This window comes from Amblyomma mixtum, chromosome 1, assembly GCF_055824585.1.
Source record: "Amblyomma mixtum isolate Tamu chromosome 1, ASM5582458v1, whole genome shotgun sequence".
NCBI classification, from domain to species: Eukaryota; Metazoa; Arthropoda; class Arachnida; order Ixodida; family Ixodidae; genus Amblyomma; species Amblyomma mixtum.
The window spans coordinates 47,099,646-47,122,411 of NC_143012.1; the positions used below are offsets into that span (position 1 = coordinate 47,099,646).

At 48.2% G+C, this 22,766-nt stretch overlaps 1 protein-coding gene across 1 annotated transcript; it reads right to left on the bottom strand.

Moving 5' to 3' along the window:
• Positions 1-8,163: 8,163 nt before the first annotated feature.
• Positions 8,164-22,354, bottom strand: LOC149366235 (uncharacterized). Its single transcript, XM_089554875.1, has 6 exons — positions 22,232-22,354; positions 17,140-17,290; positions 15,471-15,607; positions 13,807-13,933; positions 11,339-11,563; positions 8,164-8,361 (listed from the first exon to the last, which is right to left on the bottom strand). Exons 1-6 carry the CDS (start codon positions 22,252-22,254, stop codon positions 8,164-8,166), a joined length of 861 nt encoding a protein of 286 aa, XP_089411001.1. The 5' UTR covers positions 22,255-22,354.
• Positions 22,355-22,766: the final 412 nt, after the last annotated feature.

Consider the following 22,766-nt stretch of genomic DNA (forward strand, 5'->3'; position numbering starts at 1 on the left):
GAGAATCCCGCGGCGCTCGCACCAAACGAGAGCAGAACTGGAAGAGTCAAAGGGAGTCCTAACCTCGAAAGAGGGACCTCCAAATACAGTTTTCTCTGAAATGCGAAACGCCGGCAAGAGCGGAGAAAATGGTCAATTGTTTCAACTTCTCCGCATGTGTTACAAAGGTTTGTCGTAGCGAACCCGCATCTGCATTAGTACAAGTTGAGGTGGGGGATTCTGCATCGCAAAAGCGGCTGATGATGATGATGATGATGATGTCCTCGGGCTGAATGGCACATACCCACGGCGGGGGATTGGCCAGGGTGCATAGCGGATACAAACGCACTCAAGTACAGGGAATGGAGTATAATTAAATATAAAATTTGGGACACAGAGCTAGAATTTGTACAATACAAAAAATACGGAGAAAGAAAAGTTGTGAATTCACATTCTAGCAGAGGAATCTACCAGATGAAATTATATAATTGTGAATAGAATCGAACACTGGTTTCAGGGCATATCCCTTGGCGCTTGCCCCGAAGGATAAGAGAATTGGAATAGATAGAGGAAGCCCAAGCCGAGCGAGGGGGATCTCCAAGCAAATTCTACGGAGAGCAGCGAGCCGCCTGCAGGAGAGGAAAAAATGTTCTATAGACTCAATTTCGCCACAAGACTCACAAAGGTTGGATATCGAAAGCCCCGATCGGCATAAATAAAGATTTAGCCGCGGTATCCTGCAGCGCAAAAGGGTCATGGACACCTCACATTGCCTCGAACTGCACATCCGCACACTCCAAGGAAATGCCAGGTGTTGAAAATCCGCTGCAGCGAGGAGAGGCTCATGGCTCAAGGTGTGGAAACGCTGGAATCGCTGAAAGCGTGCTAAAGTCAAGTAAATAGTATTTGGGACGAAAGGGACAATAGGACCATCAAGGGCAGACTTCGCTAAAAAATCAGCCCTCTCATTAGAAACAATGCCACAGTGCCCAGGGACCCAGTGAAAGCGAACTTCTGAAACATGTGGAGGAATAAAAAATTGAAGGGAACGGCTCATAGGAGTATCACTCGAGGTTTCGAGCGCTGCCAAAACAGAAAGGTTGTCTGAGAGTATAATAACCCGAGTGACACTGCAGGGAATCCTTATTAAGACCAACTCAATGGCCAGGAACTCAGCTACAAAAATAGGGGTATAGTCAGGGGCCCGAAATGAGTAACTCCAATCAAGAGCCCTTGAGTAAATACCAATAGCGGCCTTTTCATTTTGCTGGGAGGCATCTGTATAGACGGCAATATGGTTAGGAAAATTGTCTAGGTACTCCTCTATGAGCCCATTTAACATATTGGCGGGCAGGTTCTTAGCATTCCTTGGGAGGGTGTTGTCAAAGAAGACCGCCGTGTCAGCCCGCCTGTGGTTGACCAGTACTAAAGATCTCACTGATACAGAAATATTTGACAACAGGGAGTTAGTGAACACCACCTGAGGGAGCTTATACCGAGGCCAGGGAGTACCAAAGAAGAGAGTTGGGTTCGTTGTAAATATAGGGTTAGCCAATCCAGGAACAGGCTCCAAAGACCTTAAAAATGTCCGCACAGTGATAAGCTCAAACCGGGAATTGAGATCAGGTATCCGCGCCTCCATGTACAGCACAGCATTAGCTACTGATTTAGGCAGACCTAAGCAAAGGCGCAGAGCGCGTCGCTCCATAACAAACAGGGGTTCACGCTTGTACTTTGGGCACCCAGAAAAGAGAACGGAGCCGAATTCAAGGATTGGCCGTACATAGGTCTTATAAAGAAGTAGTAGAGTGTCTCGTCGCATACCGAATTTTTTGTTGCTGATCCTCACCAACCGGCCGAGGGCACGCTCACCCTTAAGCGCAATGCTTCTAATGTGTGGCCGCCAGTCTAAATGCGGGTCATATATTATACCCAAGTATTTTGTTGAATCAACTTGAGGGATGAGGATAGAGTGATACGACAGAGAGATGTAAAGAGGGGTTGCTTGTGGGAAAACAAGGACGGCACACTTGTTCACATTTAAAGTTAACTTTATGCTGTCTAGCCAAACTTCCGGAGCATTTAAATACTCTTGCAGTAATTGGTACAGGATATGAATGTCTTTGGCAGAAGCGAAAAAGCAATATCATCCGCATACACATAAACTTTGACGGCAGGGTGAATAGGGATATCACGCATTAGTATGTTAAACAATAACGGTGAAAGAACGGAGCCTTGTGGGACACCTCTAGACTCGGCGTATGTTGTAGAAGTTAAGGTACCCTTAGAACAAAAGAACGCTCTATTCTTCAAGAACTCTCCTATCCACGCAAATAGGTACAAAGGAGGTTGTACATTAGCCAGTTTATGAAGCAAAATGCTGTGTTCAACGCTGTCGTAAGCCTTTGCAATATCTAAAGTAACCAGAGCTGATACCTCATTTTGCCTCATAGCAACCTTAATACGGCTCTCCAAGTCTATGTGCGCGGTCCAAATCGAACACCCCCGGCGAAAGCCAATCTGAGCCTCGCTAAAACCTTGAATACTCAGAATATGACTCGTGAGGCGGCTGAAGACTACCGCTCTACAAGCTTAACCAAATTTGATGTGAGAGCAATCGGCCGAATATTGTCGAGATCAAAACCCTTCCCCTGCTCTTTCAGCAGTAAAATAATTTTCGCTGTTTTCCAATTTTGTGGAATCCAGGCTTTTTCCAAAGACCAGTTCACAATCTGCAAGAGGTACGGGGCAAAATCTTGCATTAGGATTTTAAGCATGCCAACTGTTACTCCGTCAATCCCAGGGGCAGCAGATTGCAGGCAATTAACTACGGACGCTAAATCAGAGGCAGATACCTTAGTGAAGTCTCCACCCAAATGAAACGGGGTTGATGGAAAGGTAGTGCGAGCTTGAAAACGCACAGCAAGACCTTGAGCTATGGACTCTAGTATATCTTTTTCGTCCCGAGGTGGCAATACTGTGGACTGAGAGATGTGAGAAGAGGGCAGCACATGAGTATGTTCCATGAATCTATAAAGAGACTTCCGGTTGACAGGATTATACAGATAGGTGTTCAGGCTGGCATTGTAATCATCCTTAGCCTTAGATATTGTTCTTTTAAAAGAGGCTGCAAAGAATTTGTAATTTATCCAGTTCTTTGGGCACTGGTTGTGCGTTAAACTCTTCCATGCAGCTTTCCTTCGACGATAGGCTTTTTCGCAGTCGTCATTCCACCAACTGGAAGGAGTCTTATTTACAACGCCTGACCGGACTGTAAAGACTGCTCGCCGAGAGGCGTCTAACACTGAATTTAATACCAGAGGGCCCCCGTCAGATTTATCGGAGGGGGAAACAGACGAGAGGGCCTCACCTAGGAGGTTCTTGAACAGTGTAGTATTTATAAATTTTTGTGGCGAACCAGTCGCCCTGACTGGACTGCACGCAATAGTGAAAGTGATTGGGGAGTGGTCACTGGACGTACCGCAGTCAACTGTACACCACGAAGATACCGCTGTACCATTAACTGCTAGCGTTAAATCAATTGCTGATCGAGAATTAGCCCTCATGTAAGTTATGGCGCGACTATTGTAACAGCACACGCCGTTTGCTGACATCCAAGACCAAAGTAATTTCCCGCTAAAGTCTGATCTGAAACCCCAAATTACATGATGAGAATTGAAGTCCCCAGCTAGAACTACTCGTCTGCTGATGCGCAGTAACGCATCGAGCTCATCCGTCCTACGGACTCCTGCGGGGAAGTAGATATTTGCCACCGTAACAGGGGCGCACTGCGGAATAATGATTTCAACGGCAAGTATCTCACAATCAGGTCTCATAATTTTGTGAGACACTTTAGCACGATGATACAGTTTCGTTGAAATCAATGTTAGTAAGCCCCCACCCCTGCCGTTTGGGCGATCATTTCTAAAAACGGAGAAATTTTTAATTGCAAATGGGCGATTAGGATTGAGCCACGACTCCTGTATTAAAATAATGTCTGGACTATGTTTTAGTATAAGCTGCTGTAAATCGGGGAAAGAAGATGATATAGAGCGACAATTCCACTGTAGAACAGATATTCCCGCCATGATTATTGCTTTAAAAACGTAGCCGCAACAGCCTCTTTCAACACATCTGTTTTCTTTGAAATTCCAGGCGAACTTTTCTTAGTCTTACCATGATGATGGTCAGATTTCGATGGAGAAGAGGAAGCACGACGCTTCTGAGATGGAGTAGTCATTTCAACATCTGACTCACAAGCGTTAGAGAGGGGGACTTGGTCAGAGTCATTTACATCCACGGACGTGGAGGTAGAAGGGGTGGTGGGCTGAATAGCAGCAGTGGCAGAGGAGGAAGGACAGGTAGACGAGTTGAGGTTACTTAAAGCCGATGAAGCAGCCTGCGCGGAAATGACCTGGGACAAGGCGTCGCTGAACGTACTGATCATGCGGTCAAGTACGCCAGCAACAGCCTTCTCCACCGCAGCAACAACGGACTTAGTTAAGGCTGCCTCCACATCAGCAGTGGACGTGCGGGCAATACTTGCGTATGAGCACTGCCGTCTGTCAAGGCGGGCGTATGAATCAGCGCGCGAGCACCTGTCACGCTGAATAATGTCCAAGACGTTCTGCTCATCGGCACGCTTGGGGCAGGTGGGGTCGTCAGCTGTGTGATCAGAGTGGCAAAGACAGCAGCTAAGCGACTCAGAAGTGCAAATGTCGTGTGCATGATCACCGCCACAAACGCGACAGCGCGTTGCGGACTTGCAAGATTTGGCACTGTGACCGAACCGCCAGCAATTCTTACATTGTAAAGGACGGGGCTGCAGTGGGTCTACACGGTACACAATAGGCCAAACTTTGATCTCGGACGGACAAGAGTACCCTGCGAATGTTGCAATAACCGACTCCGTTGGTGTTCGAGAGCCTCCAGCCTCTCTGCTGCAGCGGTAAACTGAAAGGATGCCAACACCGGCGTCATGAAAGTCTGCAAGAATTTCCCCTGCCCTGACCGTTGGGCTTACTGTTATTGTTGGCTCCATATAAATGGCGCATACCCACAAGGGGAATTGGCCATGACGGGGCGGTGACTATACCAGTTTTGTAGACTGCATGGGGCAGGAATGAGATGATATACAAAATTTGAGCAACTTAGTTTTCATGACAGGGATGGTTGAAGGTAGTAGAGGTGCCTAATAATCTTAAATTTGTAATAACTAAATAGCAAAAGTGTTGTATCGTGGTTTCAGTTTCGAGACCAAAGATTACTCGCCTCAGGGGGCGCTGTATTAACGGCGCTGAGTCTAATTGCATTGCGCTCTGAATAAAACGGGCTCTCTCGACGTCGGTCAGCGTCCGCGTCCGTGGCTCTCTTTAGGCAGCCGTCCCGGAGTGCCCCAACGTGCTCTGGCGTGGCGTTCGTGGCGGCCACGCCGACACAACAAAAAGAAAAGAAAACAGAAGTAGGAATAGCAGAAAAGAGAAGGCCGTAATAAATGGATAAAAGGGGTATAACGAAAGATCATGATGGAATGCGTTTTGTTCCCAGAAGACTGGCAAAAACGGTATTGCATTGTCGCTGTTGTTGTTCTCTTGAAATGAAAAATAGCGCTAACCCACGGGGGGGATTGGCCAGGTCTCTGGCGGCGACGTCCCGATGCTCAAAAACATTTTACAATAATGCAATGAAAGCAGAATTATTATTCAAGAACATAATGATGAGGATGATGAAAAAAATGGCAATGGCTTAGCTCATCTAGGCCAGGATATAGGTGGCGAGAGTACGGTTAAACTTGATTACTCCTTGTCGTTTAGCTTGGTTTCTCTTCGGCTACGCCCAATGTTTAGCTTTTGTTGTTATCCCCCGTTGCGTCTAATTGCGGCTACATTAAAGACGGGACATTTGTTATGCAGCAAAGTGCGACGCATTTATTTTATTTCCGGTTCTTCGTCTTGTAGTTGAAGCCTGGCTTCTCTCAGTCTCTGCGACTCACAGTATCCATATCTACCGACGGCTCCACCGAGCCGCCTTCTGTGTATATATACAGCTGCACCAACTCCTCTCTTCCTACGGCGCATGCGCACAGCTGTTGCAACTTAGTTTCGCCGGCACGCCGCGGCACCAACTCCTCCTGTGACGTCACGCCAGATGGCGCGGCAAGCGGCGTCCGTCACCTGAGGCGGTTGCTAGGCAACGGCTCAAGGTCAAGGTGCGGCAATGGCGAAACTCGTGCCACGGCGAAACGGCGAGACTTGCTCGTAATGTAGCTCTCGCAACGTTCTTGTTGTTGCCCTGCTGGGCATTGGCCATGGCACAGGCGGCGACTGACAGATGTACAAAAAGTTTTTTGAAATAAGGAAATATATAAATTAAGGAATGCATATTCGACACAGATAAAGGCATGATTTCGCCTGAAAATGGCCCCTCAGTTTGTTTTTTGAGATTTTCAATGCTCAAATAAAAGTATAAATCTGCGTTTCATCTACACTGCAGTGGTCAGTTCTTACAATATCAGAGGCGGTGTTATCACTTCTGCCATGATACGTATGACACATTTTGGTCAGTGGCTGGTCCTGTTATAAATAAGTAAACAGTCCTAATCGTACGAAAAGGTCAAAAGAGAGACCAGCGAGGTCGCCTTTTTCCGAGTGGTCTTCACGGATTAACCGCGCAAGTGGACTCAAGATAATCGCTTTATCGCGAACTTTTGCCGCTTTTTAAGCGAGGCTTGTTTACAGTCCTTTTTATAGCTTTCTTTCCCTTTTTCATTATGCCTAATGGCAAACAGCACGAATAAAAAAAACCGCGTTTTGTTTGTTCGTGTATATTGAATGGGAGGCCTTTAATAAATGTTTATGGTTTATGGGGGTTTACCCTCCCAAAGCGACCCAGGCTATGAGGGACGCTGTAGTGAAGGGCTCGGGAAATTTCAACCGCCTGGGGTTCGTGAACGTGCACTCACATCGCACTGTACGGCCGCCGCGGTGGCTCAGTGGTTATGACGCTCGGCTGCTGACCCGAAAGACGCGGGTTCGATCCCGGCCGCGGCGGTCGAATTTCTTTGGAGGAGAAATTCTGGAGGCCCGTGTACTGTGCGATGTCAGTGCACATTAAATAACTCCAGGTGGTCGAAATTTCCGGAGCCCTCCACTACGGCGTCTCTCATAGCCTTAGTCGCTTTGGGATGTTAAACCACATAAACCAACCAACCAAACCAACCAACTTCGCACTGTACACACGGGCCTCTAGCATCTCGCCTCCTTCGAAACTCGACAGCCGCGGCCGTGATCGAACATAGGCGGTATGATACCGTTACAAATGCGACAGCATTCGCAGCGCCATCGCGGAAAATACCAGGCATTTTCTGTATATCCTGTGGGGTACTGGAGCAGTGTAGAAAACATTAAACACGTTCTATCAGACTAAAATTATGCATCCAGATATCAAACAGGACTTAGTGATTCTCCCCACCTTTGGCAGCTAGTGACAGTGAAAGCAGAATAAACGCATCAGCTGTAGAGGCAAGCCGAAGAAGACTGGAGTATTGGTGGCGTGAAAACAAAGTGGAAAAATTGCATGAGACGCCACAGGAATCGAATTAATATAGCTTAGAAAAATAAAAATAGCCTTGTTTGGGGAAAATGTTATAAGCCGAATAGTATTTAAAGTTTTAAAAACGGGGGTGTACACGTTAGATAAAACAATGACCACTTTAATTTACTAGGCACTGTACCACTCACCAACATCTAGGTACAACGGGGATGCCGATAGTTATCTCGCCAGCTTTCTGGTTCACACTGCAGCAGCTACGGCTGTCCACGCTGTATGCCCTTATACACAGAATGGAACGCATGAAATCATGCTTGCAATATGGGGCCATGTTGCATTTTATTCTTGCTCTGCTGGCGGTTGCTTTATGTTAAGCTGAACAAGAATTTCCCAAAGATAGCGTAAGCAAGAACAACAAGTTATTCAGGACCATAGGGACCACGCGAACGTTTCTTTCCAAACTTCATTTATTCCACGAGCCTCTTTTCAAATATTTTATTCTTTCCTAGATGTCCCGAGGCAATACTTAATTCATTAAAAACAAAGAAAAAGAGAGTATTAGGGGCACAGCGCGACACAGATATAGTTCCCCAAAATAACTCGGCGAACTCGGTCTGCCGGTCACGCAAGGGAGCCTCAGGTGACTGTCCAGCAGTCGTTCGGGTAGTGCTGGTTCTCCTTCTTCTTGACGTAGTCGACGACCTTGCGTATCAGGTCCACCCGGCGCAGGTTCTTCTCTTCCCCGCACGGGTTCTTCGCCAGGGCGTCGTAGTCTACGTCGAAAACGGCGATGCCGTACGCGACGCCGTTCAGGATCTTGCGGAGGTTGCAGTACTGCGCGCGCGGTCAAGAAGAGACGTCCGCTTTCATCATCATCATCATCAGCCTGACTACGTCCACTGCAGGGCAAAGGCCTCTCCCATGTCTCCCCAATCAACCCTGTCCGCTTTGATGCCTCACAACTGCACTCTGCCACCATGGCAATGCACGCACAGGGTCAATCACACTTATAGGGAACACGGCTCCGCGTGGCCACGTACTTGCGGAGTGCCATTGCATCTAACCAGTTCATGAGTCAATGCAGATTTCACGTCCGCTTTAATGCATTACAGCTGCACTCTGCCACCATGTCAATGCATGTACAGGGTCAATCACACTTAGAGGGAACACGGCTCCGCGTGGCCACGTACTTGCGGAGTGCCATTGCATCTAACCAGTTCATGAGTCAATGCAGATTTCACGTCCGCTTTAATGCATTACAGCTGCACTCTGCCACCATGGCAATGCATGTACAGGGTCAATCACACTTAGAGGGAACACGGCTCCGCGTGGCCACGTACTTGCGGAGTGCCATTGCATCTAACCAGTTCATGAGTCAATGCAGATTTCACGTCTGCTTTAATGCATTACAGCTGCACTCTGCCACCATGGCAATGCATGTACAGGGTCAATCACACTTAGAGGGAACACGGCTCCGCGTGGCCACGTACTTGCGGAGTGCCATTGCATCTAACCAGTTCATGAGTCAATGCAGATTTCACGTCCGCTTTAATGCATTACAGCTGCACTCTGCCACCATGGCAATGCACGTACAGGGTCAATCATAATTAGAGGAAACACGGCTCCGCGTGGCCACGTACCTGCGGAGTGCCATTGCATCTAACCCGTTCATGAGTCAGTGCAGTGTGGAGCTTGAGAAGAGGGACCTTGACGTGGTACTTCGTGCCATCTGCCCCTTTGCACGGGTTGGCCACCGGCTTGGTCGCAATAGTGCTCCACGTGTGCGCAGCCACGCGAAACCATGTTCCCTCTAAGCGTGATTGACCCTGTACGTATCCGCTCTGACCGTGCACCACTCAGTAGCCGGACTGCCTTCCGTGGAATCTGCTCTCTCACTACATACCCTACTCCTCCCTCCTCACCTACTTCAAAAGTCAAGCTTGTCGGTACGTTCGACAAGAAGGCCGGATAACCTAACTTTCTGCCGCGCCCTGCTACGCTTGCCTTCTCTTGGAATCCGGTCCGTTACCCTCAAGGACCAGCGGTTATTTCGCCTTCACATTACGTACCCTGCGCTGTGAAACACTGCGCGTGAATAAACACTTGGCTCGATCACGTTTTTTCTCTCTCGAAGAACGCCATTACAAATGCTTCGTATATGTTTTAAAGATTATCAAAGCCTGACACACACACACACACACACACACACACACACACACACACACACACACACACACACACACACACACACACACACACACACACACACACACACACACACACACACACACACACACACACACACACACACACACACACACGCGCGCACGCACGCACACACACACACACACACACACACACACACACACACACACACACACACACACACACACACACACACACACACACCTTAATCACAGCATGTGTTGGCAACACGATGGCACTTTGAACCGGAAACCATTCTGGTTAACATCCCTGCCTTTCCATCCTCTCTGTATCTATCTATAGTACTTTTAAACATTTGACAGTGTTCCCACTTCGAGTTATTGATCAATTCGCGCTCGCCCTTCCATAAGCTTTCCGTTCCGGTTAGCCCAGTTGGTAGAGCGAGTGCTGCGGTGAAGCGGTGCCCCCGGGTTCGAACCCTGGACCAGGAGGAATTTTTCGTTAACCACGCAGTTTCTGAGAAAGCTCTATAGCCTTCCTTTGTGGCCGTTTGGCTGCTCTTGGGTGGATGACAATGAGCGATTACTGCCTTGCTTTGGATTCAATAAATTATTTCGCATTAGACGTAACGAGCGGAGCAGACTCGGGCGCTTGCAAGAGGAGCACCTTATGACGCGATGCTCGCTTCGATACCGATGGCGTCGCTAGCTGAGCAGCTCACCTTGGTTCGGATGGTGGCCTCGTTGTCGAACAGCAGCGACAGGCCTTCTCGCTCGTTGAACGTGAACATGATTTGTTGTCCGTCCACGAGCTGCTCCAGTCGCTTCTTGTACAGTTTTTGCCCCGAGCAAAGCTGCGCAGTTTCGATTACCACTGCACTCTCACTTCTACTAAAACTTTTGTCCGCTGAATTCAGGTAAGTGGCTTCGATCCTGGCCACCAACGCATCTTGAAGGAACCGAAATTCGGAAACAGCCGTGCACTGACACTTCGAATGCCCCGCTTTCTCGTACATTCAGCAGCTAACGCCATCTTTTGGCAGCCAGGAGCGAATACCAGGTAACCTAGTGGGAATATTTTAAACTTATAAATTTCAGAAAACAAGATGCTTTTACGAGACAGTGAGTTTACACGGTTATTACTATAACCTAGTATTTCACATCGCTGCGGAATCTGACCCGTAAAATCCTTTCTGCACGCACGCCAACTATTTCTGACTGCCTTAGAAAATCGGTGGGATTTACCGACGATTGGAAATTCTCGCTCTCACTTTAAGTGTTCTGCGCCACGCGACACGAAGTGGCAACCGTGCGAACTAAAAGCATGGGTCCGAATTTCTGAGCTGAGGCGCAGGGTAAATGCATCAAAGAGGTCAAAATTATTCGGAGCGGTCGCACACAGTACCTTTGTTTTGAGTCTCTGTAAATATTCATTATTCGTTGTTTGCAGCATTTGAAAACAATAGAGCATTTTGCCTTCAGCGGGCGTCAATAATTTTTGAGCGAAAAATCTGGTCTCAATATGCATTCATGATTTCATGCTTGACCATCCATCGTTCACAATGACAGGCTTAAGCTACATGGAGAACAGTTGTGAACTTTGTTGATATAGTGGCGTTTTCTAAAACTCTAGAGCGACAGCTCACGTAGAAGGGGCTGGTGAACGGCTCCTGGTCACCGAGGCTCGTGCAAGGTTCGCCCGGCTTAAAGCCCGGGTACGGGTAGACGTATCCGGCCGGCCATAACTGTAAGTAAGAGTGGGGGCTGGTGTCAGCAGGCCGGTACCAGCGAGCCTGCATGGTGAACGACACTGCGACCGCTGGCCGGCCGAATGAATGTCGTTTTTCGTGCAGGAATTGGACCACGTCCACCTGCGCCAGACAGATCGCAAGAATCACTCTGAGAATCAAGAAATGAGAACGATCCGATGCGTTAGCATTATAACCCTCACATTGGAAAAAGTTGTCCGTCCACTCGTTTGAATCCTTGGTTAGCAGGTGGCAAAGTGGAAAGAGGTAACGACTCTCGCCACTTTCAGAGAGGAGGCGGAGGGAAGACGAAGAGAGGGTGCGAAGTAACGGGTGTCGGGTGTGAAAGAGTGTAGAGGGGGTAGGGTGCATCACAAGGTGATTGACGAACTTGGTCACGTCACCCGCTGGCGCGGTCTGAACCAGTCAGCGCAAGCGGCTAATGCTAATGCATACTCAGCGTCATTAATCGCATTGGTCGTCGATAATTTTTTTTAGAGCGGCGACACTAGACGCCATAAAAAATAACGGCAGGGAGTGATCGTCCAATGGCAAACGTTTCTCGTCACAGACTGGGCATGACTTCGCACATGTTTTGTCATGCATTTATGCCGTCTTGTCGATGAACTGAGGCTACCCTTCCGGACATTCTTCACAGAGTGTTTTCAAAGAAGCCCATGTACCTTGTCTTCTCCTAGCGTGGAAGACTATAGCTTTTTAACCCCAGGTAACACTTAAAGTGGAAATAGGATGAATGCGGTAGTTATTGGTGACGACATTACGGAACACCGTTTGGAAGGAAATTGTTTCTTAAAGGACACGGACCATAACCCCATTCAATTTTTATTCTCAGTAAAAGTAGATTCTATGCCTTTTTCTAGCTACGTTGATGCTTGTCCTGAACCAGAAGACGTGTTAATTGTGACAAAATTCAATCTTGAAAGGGAACATGTTCACCCGGCCACTCGGTTCAAATTAATGATGACATGACGAAAAAGGACTCCGTGATCCCCGTCTGGAAATAAACGGCACTCAAGCCCACCCTCAATAATCTGCGAAATAACCGTTCTGGCATCCCCAGTTTCCTTGCGAAAAGGCTATAGGCTGGTGGCACCTGTGTTTAGTTTTTCGCCCTTCCTCACCTTGTGACAAGCCTTACCCCCCGCTAGCTCCACTCTCCCTCACTAGCCACCCGTCGCCTCCCGGCATCTCATCGTCCCCCCACTTTCTTTCTCTCTCTCCACTCGCCACGGAGAGCTTTTCCTCTCTCATATTTTAAGGCGAAAACCTTTAATGCCTCATGGTTGTCGACAGAAGGCTGTCAACAGAAACTTGTCAGCAGAGGTGTCACGCTTTTGTCGGGTGTCCACCGAGATAAGTGAGACAGTTACTGTATTTCCTTTCCTCAAATAAAATTATCATTTTCTTCATTACAGCCCCTCTTTCTCTTTCTTCTTTCACTCCCACTTCCTCCCTTTCTCTACAAACGGATGACGGGTGTCCACAGAAATGTGTGAAACAGTTACTGCGTAATTTCATTTTCTCAAATACAATTATTTTCTTCATTACGGCCCCTCTTTCTCTTTCTTCTTTCACTCCCACTTCCTCCCTTCCTGTATACGGTATGGTTCAGGTGTCCATCGAGATGACAGAGAATTACTGCGCCATGTCCTTTCCGGCAAGGCATCACGCCGAATGGGGGTGGTGGCGTTCCGTGGACTCCCTGGCAGCGCTACAACACGCTGTCGCGTTCCAGTCCTAAAGGCGAAGCTTAAGCGTCATTAATTAGTAGTTAATTAGTATTTAGTCATGAATCGGTAATTCGCCATTAATTTGTAATTACTTAATAATTAGTACTTATGTGCGACGTCGTCCAGTGCTGACGTCACCAGTGCCAGAGAGGCAGACAAAGTTGTGCGGAAAACGCTTTCGCCTCTACGCACTTTAGACAGTCAAAGTGCCCCCTCAATTTTTTGACATTTTTTCCATTTCTTTCCACCGAAAGCTTCAGAAGAATGGACAGGAATATTTTTCCAACATGGAGGATCTAACACCGAAGCATTATAAAAACTCGAATGAAATATCCGCTGTCTCCGCCGCGGTTGCTCAGCTGTTACGGAGCTCGGCTGCTGACCCGAAAGACGCGGGTTTGACCCCGGCCGCGGCGGCCAAATTTCGATGGAGACGGAACTCAAGAGGCCCGTGTACCGTGCGATGTCAATGCACGTTAAAGAACCCCAGGTGGTCGAAATTTCCCGAGCCCTTCACTACGGCGTCCCTCATAGCCTGAGTCGCTTTGGGACGTCGCTTTGGGACCCCAATAAACCTAAACCTAAACCAAATTAGCTGCTGTGCAGGACACTCACCAGGGACAGCTGGTACGGCATGGGCGGGTTCTTGTACAGAGTGGGGCCCGTGATCCGGCAGTCATGGCGAGCGTCATCCCTCTCCGTCAGGTGTGTGCGAGCAATCAGCGCATCCACGGGGAACCTTCTGCAAATTAGAAATGGACCCTTATAAAAGTTGTCTGTAGACAGTCTATAGACTTCTTATAGACTTTATTGCCTTCCTATAGATATTTCTTTTAGAGCGCAGCTCTTTGGCGTTCGTTCCTGGGTTTCGCGTCGTCGTCGGCGTCGGCCTCGTAACCAGCTCCGCCCCCTTTCATCCCCCCAGCGCTATCGGCGTCAGCGGCATCAGTCAGTCGCTGCTATCTCTTCCCTCCTCCCTTTATCGTGTTGTCCGCTTGCTGCGCGCGCTTCTGCCCCCATCGTTTGCCGCTGGGTGTACACGCCGCCCCCCTCCCCCCTCTTCCTGCAAGTCTCCGGTTGTCAAAGCGCCGGCTCGAACTTAATTCCTTTCTTCGCTCCTCCTCCAATGCAACCCCTGTGCGGTGGCAATCAGAGAGCCAGATCGGTGGCGGCGGATCTGTATATGTGCACCGCCCGAGCCGAAATTGCGAATACGTGTAAAAATAAAAAAAAAATTCTGTGATAGCGCATACATGTGTTGCTCGATTTCTTTGCCTCAATCTATCGAAAAGGTGAAACAGCTTATTTGCTGCGCTCAAATTTCGCATTAGGAAGTAACGTAATCGTCGGTAATTTTTTGTCTATTCATAGTCTGCAGACAAAAAGCCTACTGAAAGTATATGGGAATAAATATACAGATTGTCTATAGACTTTCTACAGCATTTGTATTGCCTAAAGTCTGTTCTCTAGAATTTGTCCATATAGAGTTTATAGGCTTTAAGACAGAAGTCTATCGATAATGTGTAGACTGTCTAAAAAAATTTGTAAGGGGAAGGTTAGGTTGGTCGTTGAGAGCTTATGGAGGATGTGCCAGTGCCACGACCAACGTGGACCCTGCAGCCTAGCGGGGCGGCATTGCTTGGTTTTATGATATAGGGGCGATAGGGGTGCAGGGATGCGGCGTACGTGGACGGCAACGACGACGCGATATCACAGAACGGCCCCCTACAGTTATCGCCTTAAGGAATGAAAGAAGTATATTTCGCTTATTTATACAGGATAATATTGAGCCTCGGTTGCTCAGATTATTCGTGTTTAGCTCTGAACCCTTGTTTTTCAACCAGTCTCCAGCGTCAAAGTCTGAAATACCGTTAGACTGTTACATGTTTCAATGCCAACCCTGTGGCGATGATCAATGCAGTTTTACACGTATCTAGGGGACGAAATGAGGGCATCGGGTAGCATGCGATGATGATACAGTTTACGAAAAAGGTTAAGAAAATGTTTTGTTTTTCATTGTCGATTATAAATATATTTCTTGGGAATATTTATTCTTCAACCTGCCCTTTCCAAGGTATCTTTATCAGGTTTCAAGCAAGGAAGTCTGAATTTTGGATTATCATAAAGCGATTTTTTACTCCAATTTTGAATCTTCGACGCCATGCGGCACGTAGTGGCAGCCTCGAGAACTAAAACTGTTTTCCCACGACTTCTGGGCTTTGGTCGCTTTTGAGAGAAGATACTGGCCAATGCGGATGACCGCCGGACATCTCGCTTACGCGAACAGCATCTCCAACGCAGCGTAGGCTGGCCCGTCGCGGGGGTTCCTGAACGTCACTCCCACCACCAGGTACGCTGTAGGCCCGGGAATGATCTTCATTTCGCCCAGGTTCCACTGTTGCTGACTCCTCAGCGCCTGCGTTCGGTTTCAGCCAAATTAATGGGTCAACTGTAGCGTGGTCATTTTCGTCTATCTAAGGCTACAGAAAGGAGGCGGCCTGAGCAGAAAAAAACAATGTGTTTATTATTAGTGCGACAGAATATAAGCCCCAGCGTTAGTCATAACATTCGCCCATTGGATAGGGAAAGCGACGTCACGAGACTGGATAATTCTCATTGGCTGGAGCTAGGCGCCGTCACCACACAGGATAATTACCATGGCTGGAACATTGAAACGCAGCAAACAAGACTGGAAGCGACTGCATTTCAGGCAGATACATTAGCAGCTTGTAATGCTATCCGTGATGCTATCTCATTGTCAATACAGTGTAATTACGTTCCCCTGTAAATTTGTAGTGTCGTGTCGGATTAATCGAACGGTCTTTATAGTAGGTGCTTAAATATAGTGCGGTAAAAGACAGTAAAACATTTTGCAGCAAAAAAAAAAGGGCTTGACAGGTTATGTACGGCAATTTGACTCGTTTCGTTCGTGTTCTGTTCTAAATGCTATCCTAAGCGCACGGTACTAACACGAAGAAAGAGAAAACTAGCAAACCCTTAATGCACTGAACTCTAGGCCGGTGATAGCCGTTACCTAGTGCTACGTAAGCCCCTCCCCTCTTTCCTAAAAATTCCCGGTTGGTCGAAATTAATTTGCAGCTGCTACTTTCGATTACGTAGGGCTTTAACCTTGCCATTTCCTTCTTCTATGTCCCCCTCCTCTACCGCACTTACCTCTGTACGGACGTCAATGCCAACGTCCGGGGTTTTCTTGACATTAACAGCTATCGCTGTATAAATTGAGTTTACACTATCCAAGCACCGCGTACAAATAGTGTAGAAACGCATTCCCAACGACTGCGCTTACGGCCCGTGACGAATTACTGCACTTTCCCTCTGATCCTTACAGGAGTTGTAAAATAAGCCCAGCTATATGCATCTTCTTCCAAGATCGCCTGGATAACAAGCAGAACCCTTCTTATGTATGCTGCCACGTAGGCGCTTCATATACACTATTGGGAACCATACATACTGCGTGTGCTCTTGAAGTACACGGGCTAGACTTGGATCTGAACTTGTTTAGACCCCGACAAACGACGCAAAAGCGTACTAGCAAGAATCCGGCGTAAAAATTGGCAGTGGCTTACTCGGCTATACCAGGATATGCGCTGCGAAAGCGATGCGAGCGGAGGCGAGCGCAACGACGAGGCAGGCGGTGTGACGTCATTACAAACGGCGGCGGCTCCGCGGCGAGGCGCGTGGCGCGACGTCAATCCAGATGGCGCGGCGAGCGCGCGGCGTCCGCCAGCATCGGTGGTTGCTAGGCAACGTCTCAAGGTCGGTCTCTGTGCCTCCTCGGAGCACCGCCATAGCAAAATCGCAAGTTCGTGACCAATGTAGCTTTCGCTACAAAAGTCTTGCAATGCACTTAAAAGGCTCTCCGCATTTGTGAATAACGCAGTACTTGCGGAAACAGCCGTGCCACACTCTTCGAGGTGCGTTGCTCACCCACAAGAGGCTGTGCAGGTCGCGCAAGTTGGAGATCGCAGGCTCGACGTCCAGGATGCCGTAGTGGCGGAGCCCCACATCGTTCCACAGGTTGGACATGTACGTGTCCCCCTCGTCGGAGTTCAGCAGCTGCAGGGCCTCGGACGCACCGCTGGAGAAGTCGCAGGACCGAGACGAGAGTGGCGTGAGACGTGCGTCAGGCCGTCGCGCGCTGATCGGTGTCAGTGCAGGTATTACCTTTTAGGTTTGGTTTATGGTTTGGTTTATGGGGTTTAACGTCCCAAAGCGACTAAGGCTATGAGAGACGCCGTAGTGGAGGGCTCCGGAAATTTCGACCACCTGGGGTTCTTTAACGTGCACTGACATCGTACAGTACACGGGCCTCTAGAATTTCTCCTCCAAAGAAATTCAACCGCCGCGGCCGGGATCGAACCCGCGTCTTTCGGGTCAGCAGGGTATTACCTTTTAGATGAAGAACTGCATATTGGTCTAGCTGGTGTTGATTCATAATGATGGTTCAATAGCGCAAACACACACATACCAAGGAAGAGACAAGACACACAAACCAGCACTGAACTTAAAACTGATTTTTCATTAGGAAGAAGGACGTCATGTATACACCACGAAAAAAAAAAAACAGCGCACATGCGCAATGTCAACGAACCCCTAGGGATGCTAAAAGGTAATACCTAGGAGTTCGTTAAAAAAACAGCGCACATGCGCAATGTCAACGAACTCCTAGGTATTACCTTTTAGCATCCCTAGGAGTTCGTTGACATTGCGCATGTGCGCTGTTTTTTTTCGTGGTGTATACATGACGTCCTTCTTCCTAAGGAAAAATCAGTTTTAAGTTCAGTGCTGGTTTGTGTGTCTTGTCTCTTCCTTGGTATGTGTGTGTTTGCGCTATTGAACCATCATTATGAATCAACACCAGCTAGACCAATATGCAGTTCTTCATCATCATAATCATCATCATCAGCCTGATTACGCCCACTGCAGGGAAAAAGGCCTCTCCTATGTATTTCCAATTAGCCCTATCCTTTGCCAGTTGCGGCCATCGTATCCCCGCAAGCTTCTTAATCTGATCCGCCCACCTAATTTATCTAGTAATTAATTGAGCTATTTTGTCTTAAATAGCGAAAAAAAAAAAGACTTGTCTGGCTTTTTGGCTGCCTTTTCGGTTTTGGCTCGTTGAGTGCGAAATATAGAAGCAGTTGATCCGAGTAAGGGCCCTGTGATCACAGCAGTTATGAAACTTGAAACAGGGCCCAAAGGGTTTTTTGAAGTTCCGAAGAGTGACGGCGCCATGGGCGTCCGGAGGGGGGGGCAAGGGGGGGCGGCTGCACCCCCCTGGAAAATCACTCACTCGAACCGTGAGTGATGGCCGCACGCCAGGGGCGGTGGTGCGCTCAGTCAAAAGGGTAAAAGCAGCCCCGCATGGTCACATCTGCGAAATGCCGCGTCCGGGCGTGCGTCGTTCCGCCGTTTTCAAACCACGCCATCGTTAGCTCTACTGAAGGGCGACCTGTTCCAGACATACAGCGGCACCGGCGAGCATGTGTTTCGAGCCGCCTTGAGATGGGTGTCTGTTTCTTTGATCTCTAGAGAGATAGCGACACGGAGGCAGACAGTGCATGGGGCATCTTGTTTTCGCCTATCGTTACGCCGGTCACCGATGAATTCTTAAGGAGGGAAGGTAAAATCAGCCGTGTCCACCCCCGCTTTGTCGGGCTGCTCAGGGGCAAGCGGACGATGAGTTGGCGCCGCCGCCGCTCGCTGTCTCCTCCGATCCACGGGTAGCGCAGTTCGGTAGAAGCGCCGCTTTCAGAATCTCCGGCAAAGGGGATTAGCTGCTTTTGTTCACGGCGACGCAGTCTCCCGAGGCGCCCCCACACCAGCGTTCTTTGCGTCTTCTGCGAAAACCAGCGCCTTTGGTCAACGCAGCCCGATGGCGCCTGCCTGGCTCGCCTGTCACCTCTGGCTGGGCCTCAAATCACAATAGCGCCCATGTACTGTGCGTGTCAGTGCATGGTAAAGAGACCCAGGTGGTCGACATTACCCGGAACTCTGTACTACTCCATCCCTCATAGCCTGAGTCGTTTTGGGGCTCTGAACCCCATAAAAACACAAAAACAAATTTTCCGACTGGAGTGGCGAGTGTCCCTTCCCCTCGGAAGTTGCGCGGCGTTCCTTTCATCCCCAAAGTGCGCATTCGGGGATACTGCGGCAAGTAAGCCCTTGCACGTGTGCGCGCCTCTGTGTTTGTGCTTGGGTGTTTTTAGTGGCCGGTTGTCAGCGAAGCTGAGAACAACCAAGACAGCGGACGAGAAAACGACGAGCGGAGAGCAGTGTGTGTGCGGTTGCTCGACTGTGCGGATGCGCAAGCAAGATGGAGCGAGGTGTATGAAGCTGCGAGCGTGCATTTATCTTGTAAATAAGTTTTCGTTGTATATATAGTCATCTTTTGTTTTCAACGTACGCGTTCAACAGTTTTTCCAATCAATGTGTATGATGAGTGTGCACCGAGAGCGTGTAATGAAGCACAGAAGTGAATTTATCACACGTGTAATTACGCAATTCGCCCAGAAAAATCCGAGGCGCCTACAGTTGCTGTTCAAGGAAGACTGACTGAGTGACTGTAGTTGCGTGTTTGTGAACATACTGTGCTGTGTGCTGGTCATCAATCCGGGTGAGTCGAGAACCCGTATGCAGCAAGACTGAGCACTCTTCTCCACGAAGTGATATAGCATCTTTTTGCATTTTTATTAATTTTAGTTGTTTCTTCGTTGATAAACTCCAATGTACCTCTCCTAGCCGCGCTTTAATTTGCTGTTTGTAATTTTTCTTTCATGTGTGCATTTTGTTTAATTTTTATTTATATATAAATAAATAAATTTACTCCGCAAATAGCGCCTTTCTGCTACGAACATACCCCCCCCCCCCCCCCCCCCCCCCGGGGCACCAACGGGGCCCCCCCCTGCAAAAAATTCTGCGGACGCCCTTGGACGGCGCCACTGCCTATGGGAGGAGAAAGAGGAGGAGGAGGAGGAGGAGAGAGACTTTAATGAATGCAGGAGAGGTCTGCCTGGTTGTTAGCCTAGCACGCTACTATCTGTGGGAGTTTATAGAAGGATCACTGAGTGCCACTCCATCCAATGTTTGTTCTTAGCAAAAAAATTCTTTGATTGCCTCTGGCTACGGTGACGTTTGTTAACCGTCAAAAATTATTTGTTGTTAAATGTAACATTTTTTTTCCGGCACTGAGCTCAAACTCACGACGTTCAGAACGAAAGGTACTCCGCGACCACCCACTGGAAGTTGATTGGAGTAAGTTTTGCAGTGTATTCCACACTTCTTGATAAATTTATCCTGAGCTAATGCATACCTTTAGGCTGCCCGAAAACTATCGAAGCGTTCATTGAAGATTTGCCTTAAAAAAGTCGTATTGTTAAAATTTAACTCATGTTTTCCAACAAACACCAGCCAAGCTAAATACGAATTCTGCTCGATGCAAACAAACCATTATGTTCGAGTGGCGGAGGGTTTCGAAGGTCATACGGCCCACCGTGGGTTCGAATTGAAAAGCGCTCTATTTTAAAACACAAAGTACGGCTACTTTGTCTATTTGCACACAATTTCAAACACTAAGGAATTCAAATTTCTTTTACGAGGCATTTTTGTCTCTTGTGAGTTGTCGTCTTTAATAACTGCCTATGTGGAAAGGAGACGCGTAGTAACTGCCTCAATTCGTCGCAGTCATCGTAGTCGAGAACTATATTAATTTTGACCAGCTGAAATTTTTTAATGTGCACTGACATCGCCCAGCCCACAGGCTACTCTTGTATTTCGCCTCCATTGAAATGCCGCTTCCGCGTGCAGCATTCAGATTCTCGACCTCATCCTTGGCAGCCGATCGAGTGCCATAGTGAGTGATCCCCCGTGGCTTATATAATGTTTTACTGCGATTGAAAACAATGTAATTCAGCTGCAAGACTTCCAATGTGTGCGGCACAGCTTTTGTCGATTTTTTTTTGGAGCAAGAGCTAGTCATCATGTAACAACTACAGACAACCTTAACTCTTACAACCTGCTAACACGTGCATATTACAGCCCACATTTTACTAGGGAGTTTGTTTCAACTTTCTGGAGACAGCATGACACCCAGCGGGCATTCTCAGGGTCAGAGTGTCCACTCAGTGAAGTGTGCGATAGCAGTTGTAGTCCAACGCAGCTTCTTTGCGACAATACTCATGGCTTTCGTTTAGGATCAAGAACCCAGTTACGTTTTCATCGGCATCACTAATCAAATATTAAAAATTTGAAAAGAAATGATATGATACTCAATCGGTACTTACATAATAATTACATATTTTCGCTTGGTATCGCTGTGAGTAAGCTATGAACAAAGTTGCGTATAGAAATCTTCGGTGTCTGGCTCCAGCACACTCCACAAACGTGCCTTTACAATACCAATTTATATACTGAAAATAATTAATGCCGATGAACATAATTAACACAAAAACTGCACGAAAACGGATGTCATAGAAAGAGAAGGAGCAGATCATTCCGCTACCGACAAATGGCGCATTTTTGTGTTCGTCCTCTTTGAAGCGTTCCTCTTGCGTTCGGTATGCAATACCAACGCGCCCTCTTCGCTATAATGCTGCAGTTTATCAACCTACGTCTTTTTCTTGGCCGGTTTCGGTGCGGTCCTTGCTTCTAATTGAGATACGATAATAGTCCTCTCGCATTAAGTGTGTACAAAGAGACTCTTATTGTCCACTGAATTCCCAACTGCACCGCCCAGCTGCCAGCTACTCCACACCCCTCCAAACCACTTCATTCCACTCCAAACTGCTCCGGACCGTTTCCTTGTGCTCCGCTCCAGTCTCCTCCGCTCCCAACAATCGTTAATAGGAAGTTCTACAACAACGGCACCCTATGGGTTAGAGGGACAGGGCTATAGCGATGCCCCAGTGCGCATGAGCTGGAAAATAATCCGTGCAGCGTTATTGTTATGCGCATGCGCACTTGTGCCCCGCTATTTATCTCCCAAACCGATAAAAGTCTCTAATGACATAGGCCACCGTACTACTGCGAGAATCCGATGCCCATCTGGGTGGTGGTGTAGGTGCCGCTCTTCGACAGCCTGAGGAAAGTGTTGAGGGACGTGCTGTGGACGGCGTGAGGCCCGATCTTGTTCTGGCCGTCCTTGAAGAAGGAGTCGTAGTACAGGAAGTCGCAGGTGCCATCGGCTGGCATCGGGGTCGTCGGCTGAAGCGTGTCGCCGTAGACGCATATCAGCGGGAACAGCGAAATGGGCTGCTCTGCGGCCCCAGAGGAAAGAAGTAAAAAAAAAACAAAGACGAGAAGAGCGTTGTTTTGGGCTGAGGCTACTTTTGCAGCTACAGGAACTGCTAGATCAGTGCAGTAGACATCCTCTTACGATTGATGTTGGGGTCCCCAACTATATTGCGTAATGGTTCTATGGTGAAGGGAGCTCCGGTGGTGACGTCTTCGTTACTCCCTGCGAGCAGGAGAATTTGAGCATTAGGCAGATTTTCTCATCAGCATAATCAGCCAATCGACACCTATACTGCAGGGCAAATGCCTCTCCCATATCTCTC

Coding starts and splice junctions, on each gene's coding strand:
- LOC149366235 (XM_089554875.1), bottom strand. CDS start 22,254: ATGGGCATCGGATTCTCGCAGTA. Junction 11,564..13,806: donor TGCCGTACCAGCTGTCCCTG/GTGAGTGTCCTG, acceptor TGTCTGGCGCAG/GTGGACGTGGTCCAATTCCT. Junction 8,362..11,338: donor CGTTCACCAGCCCCTTCTAC/GTGAGCTGTCGC, acceptor CCGCGCGCGCAG/TACTGCAACCTCCGCAAGAT.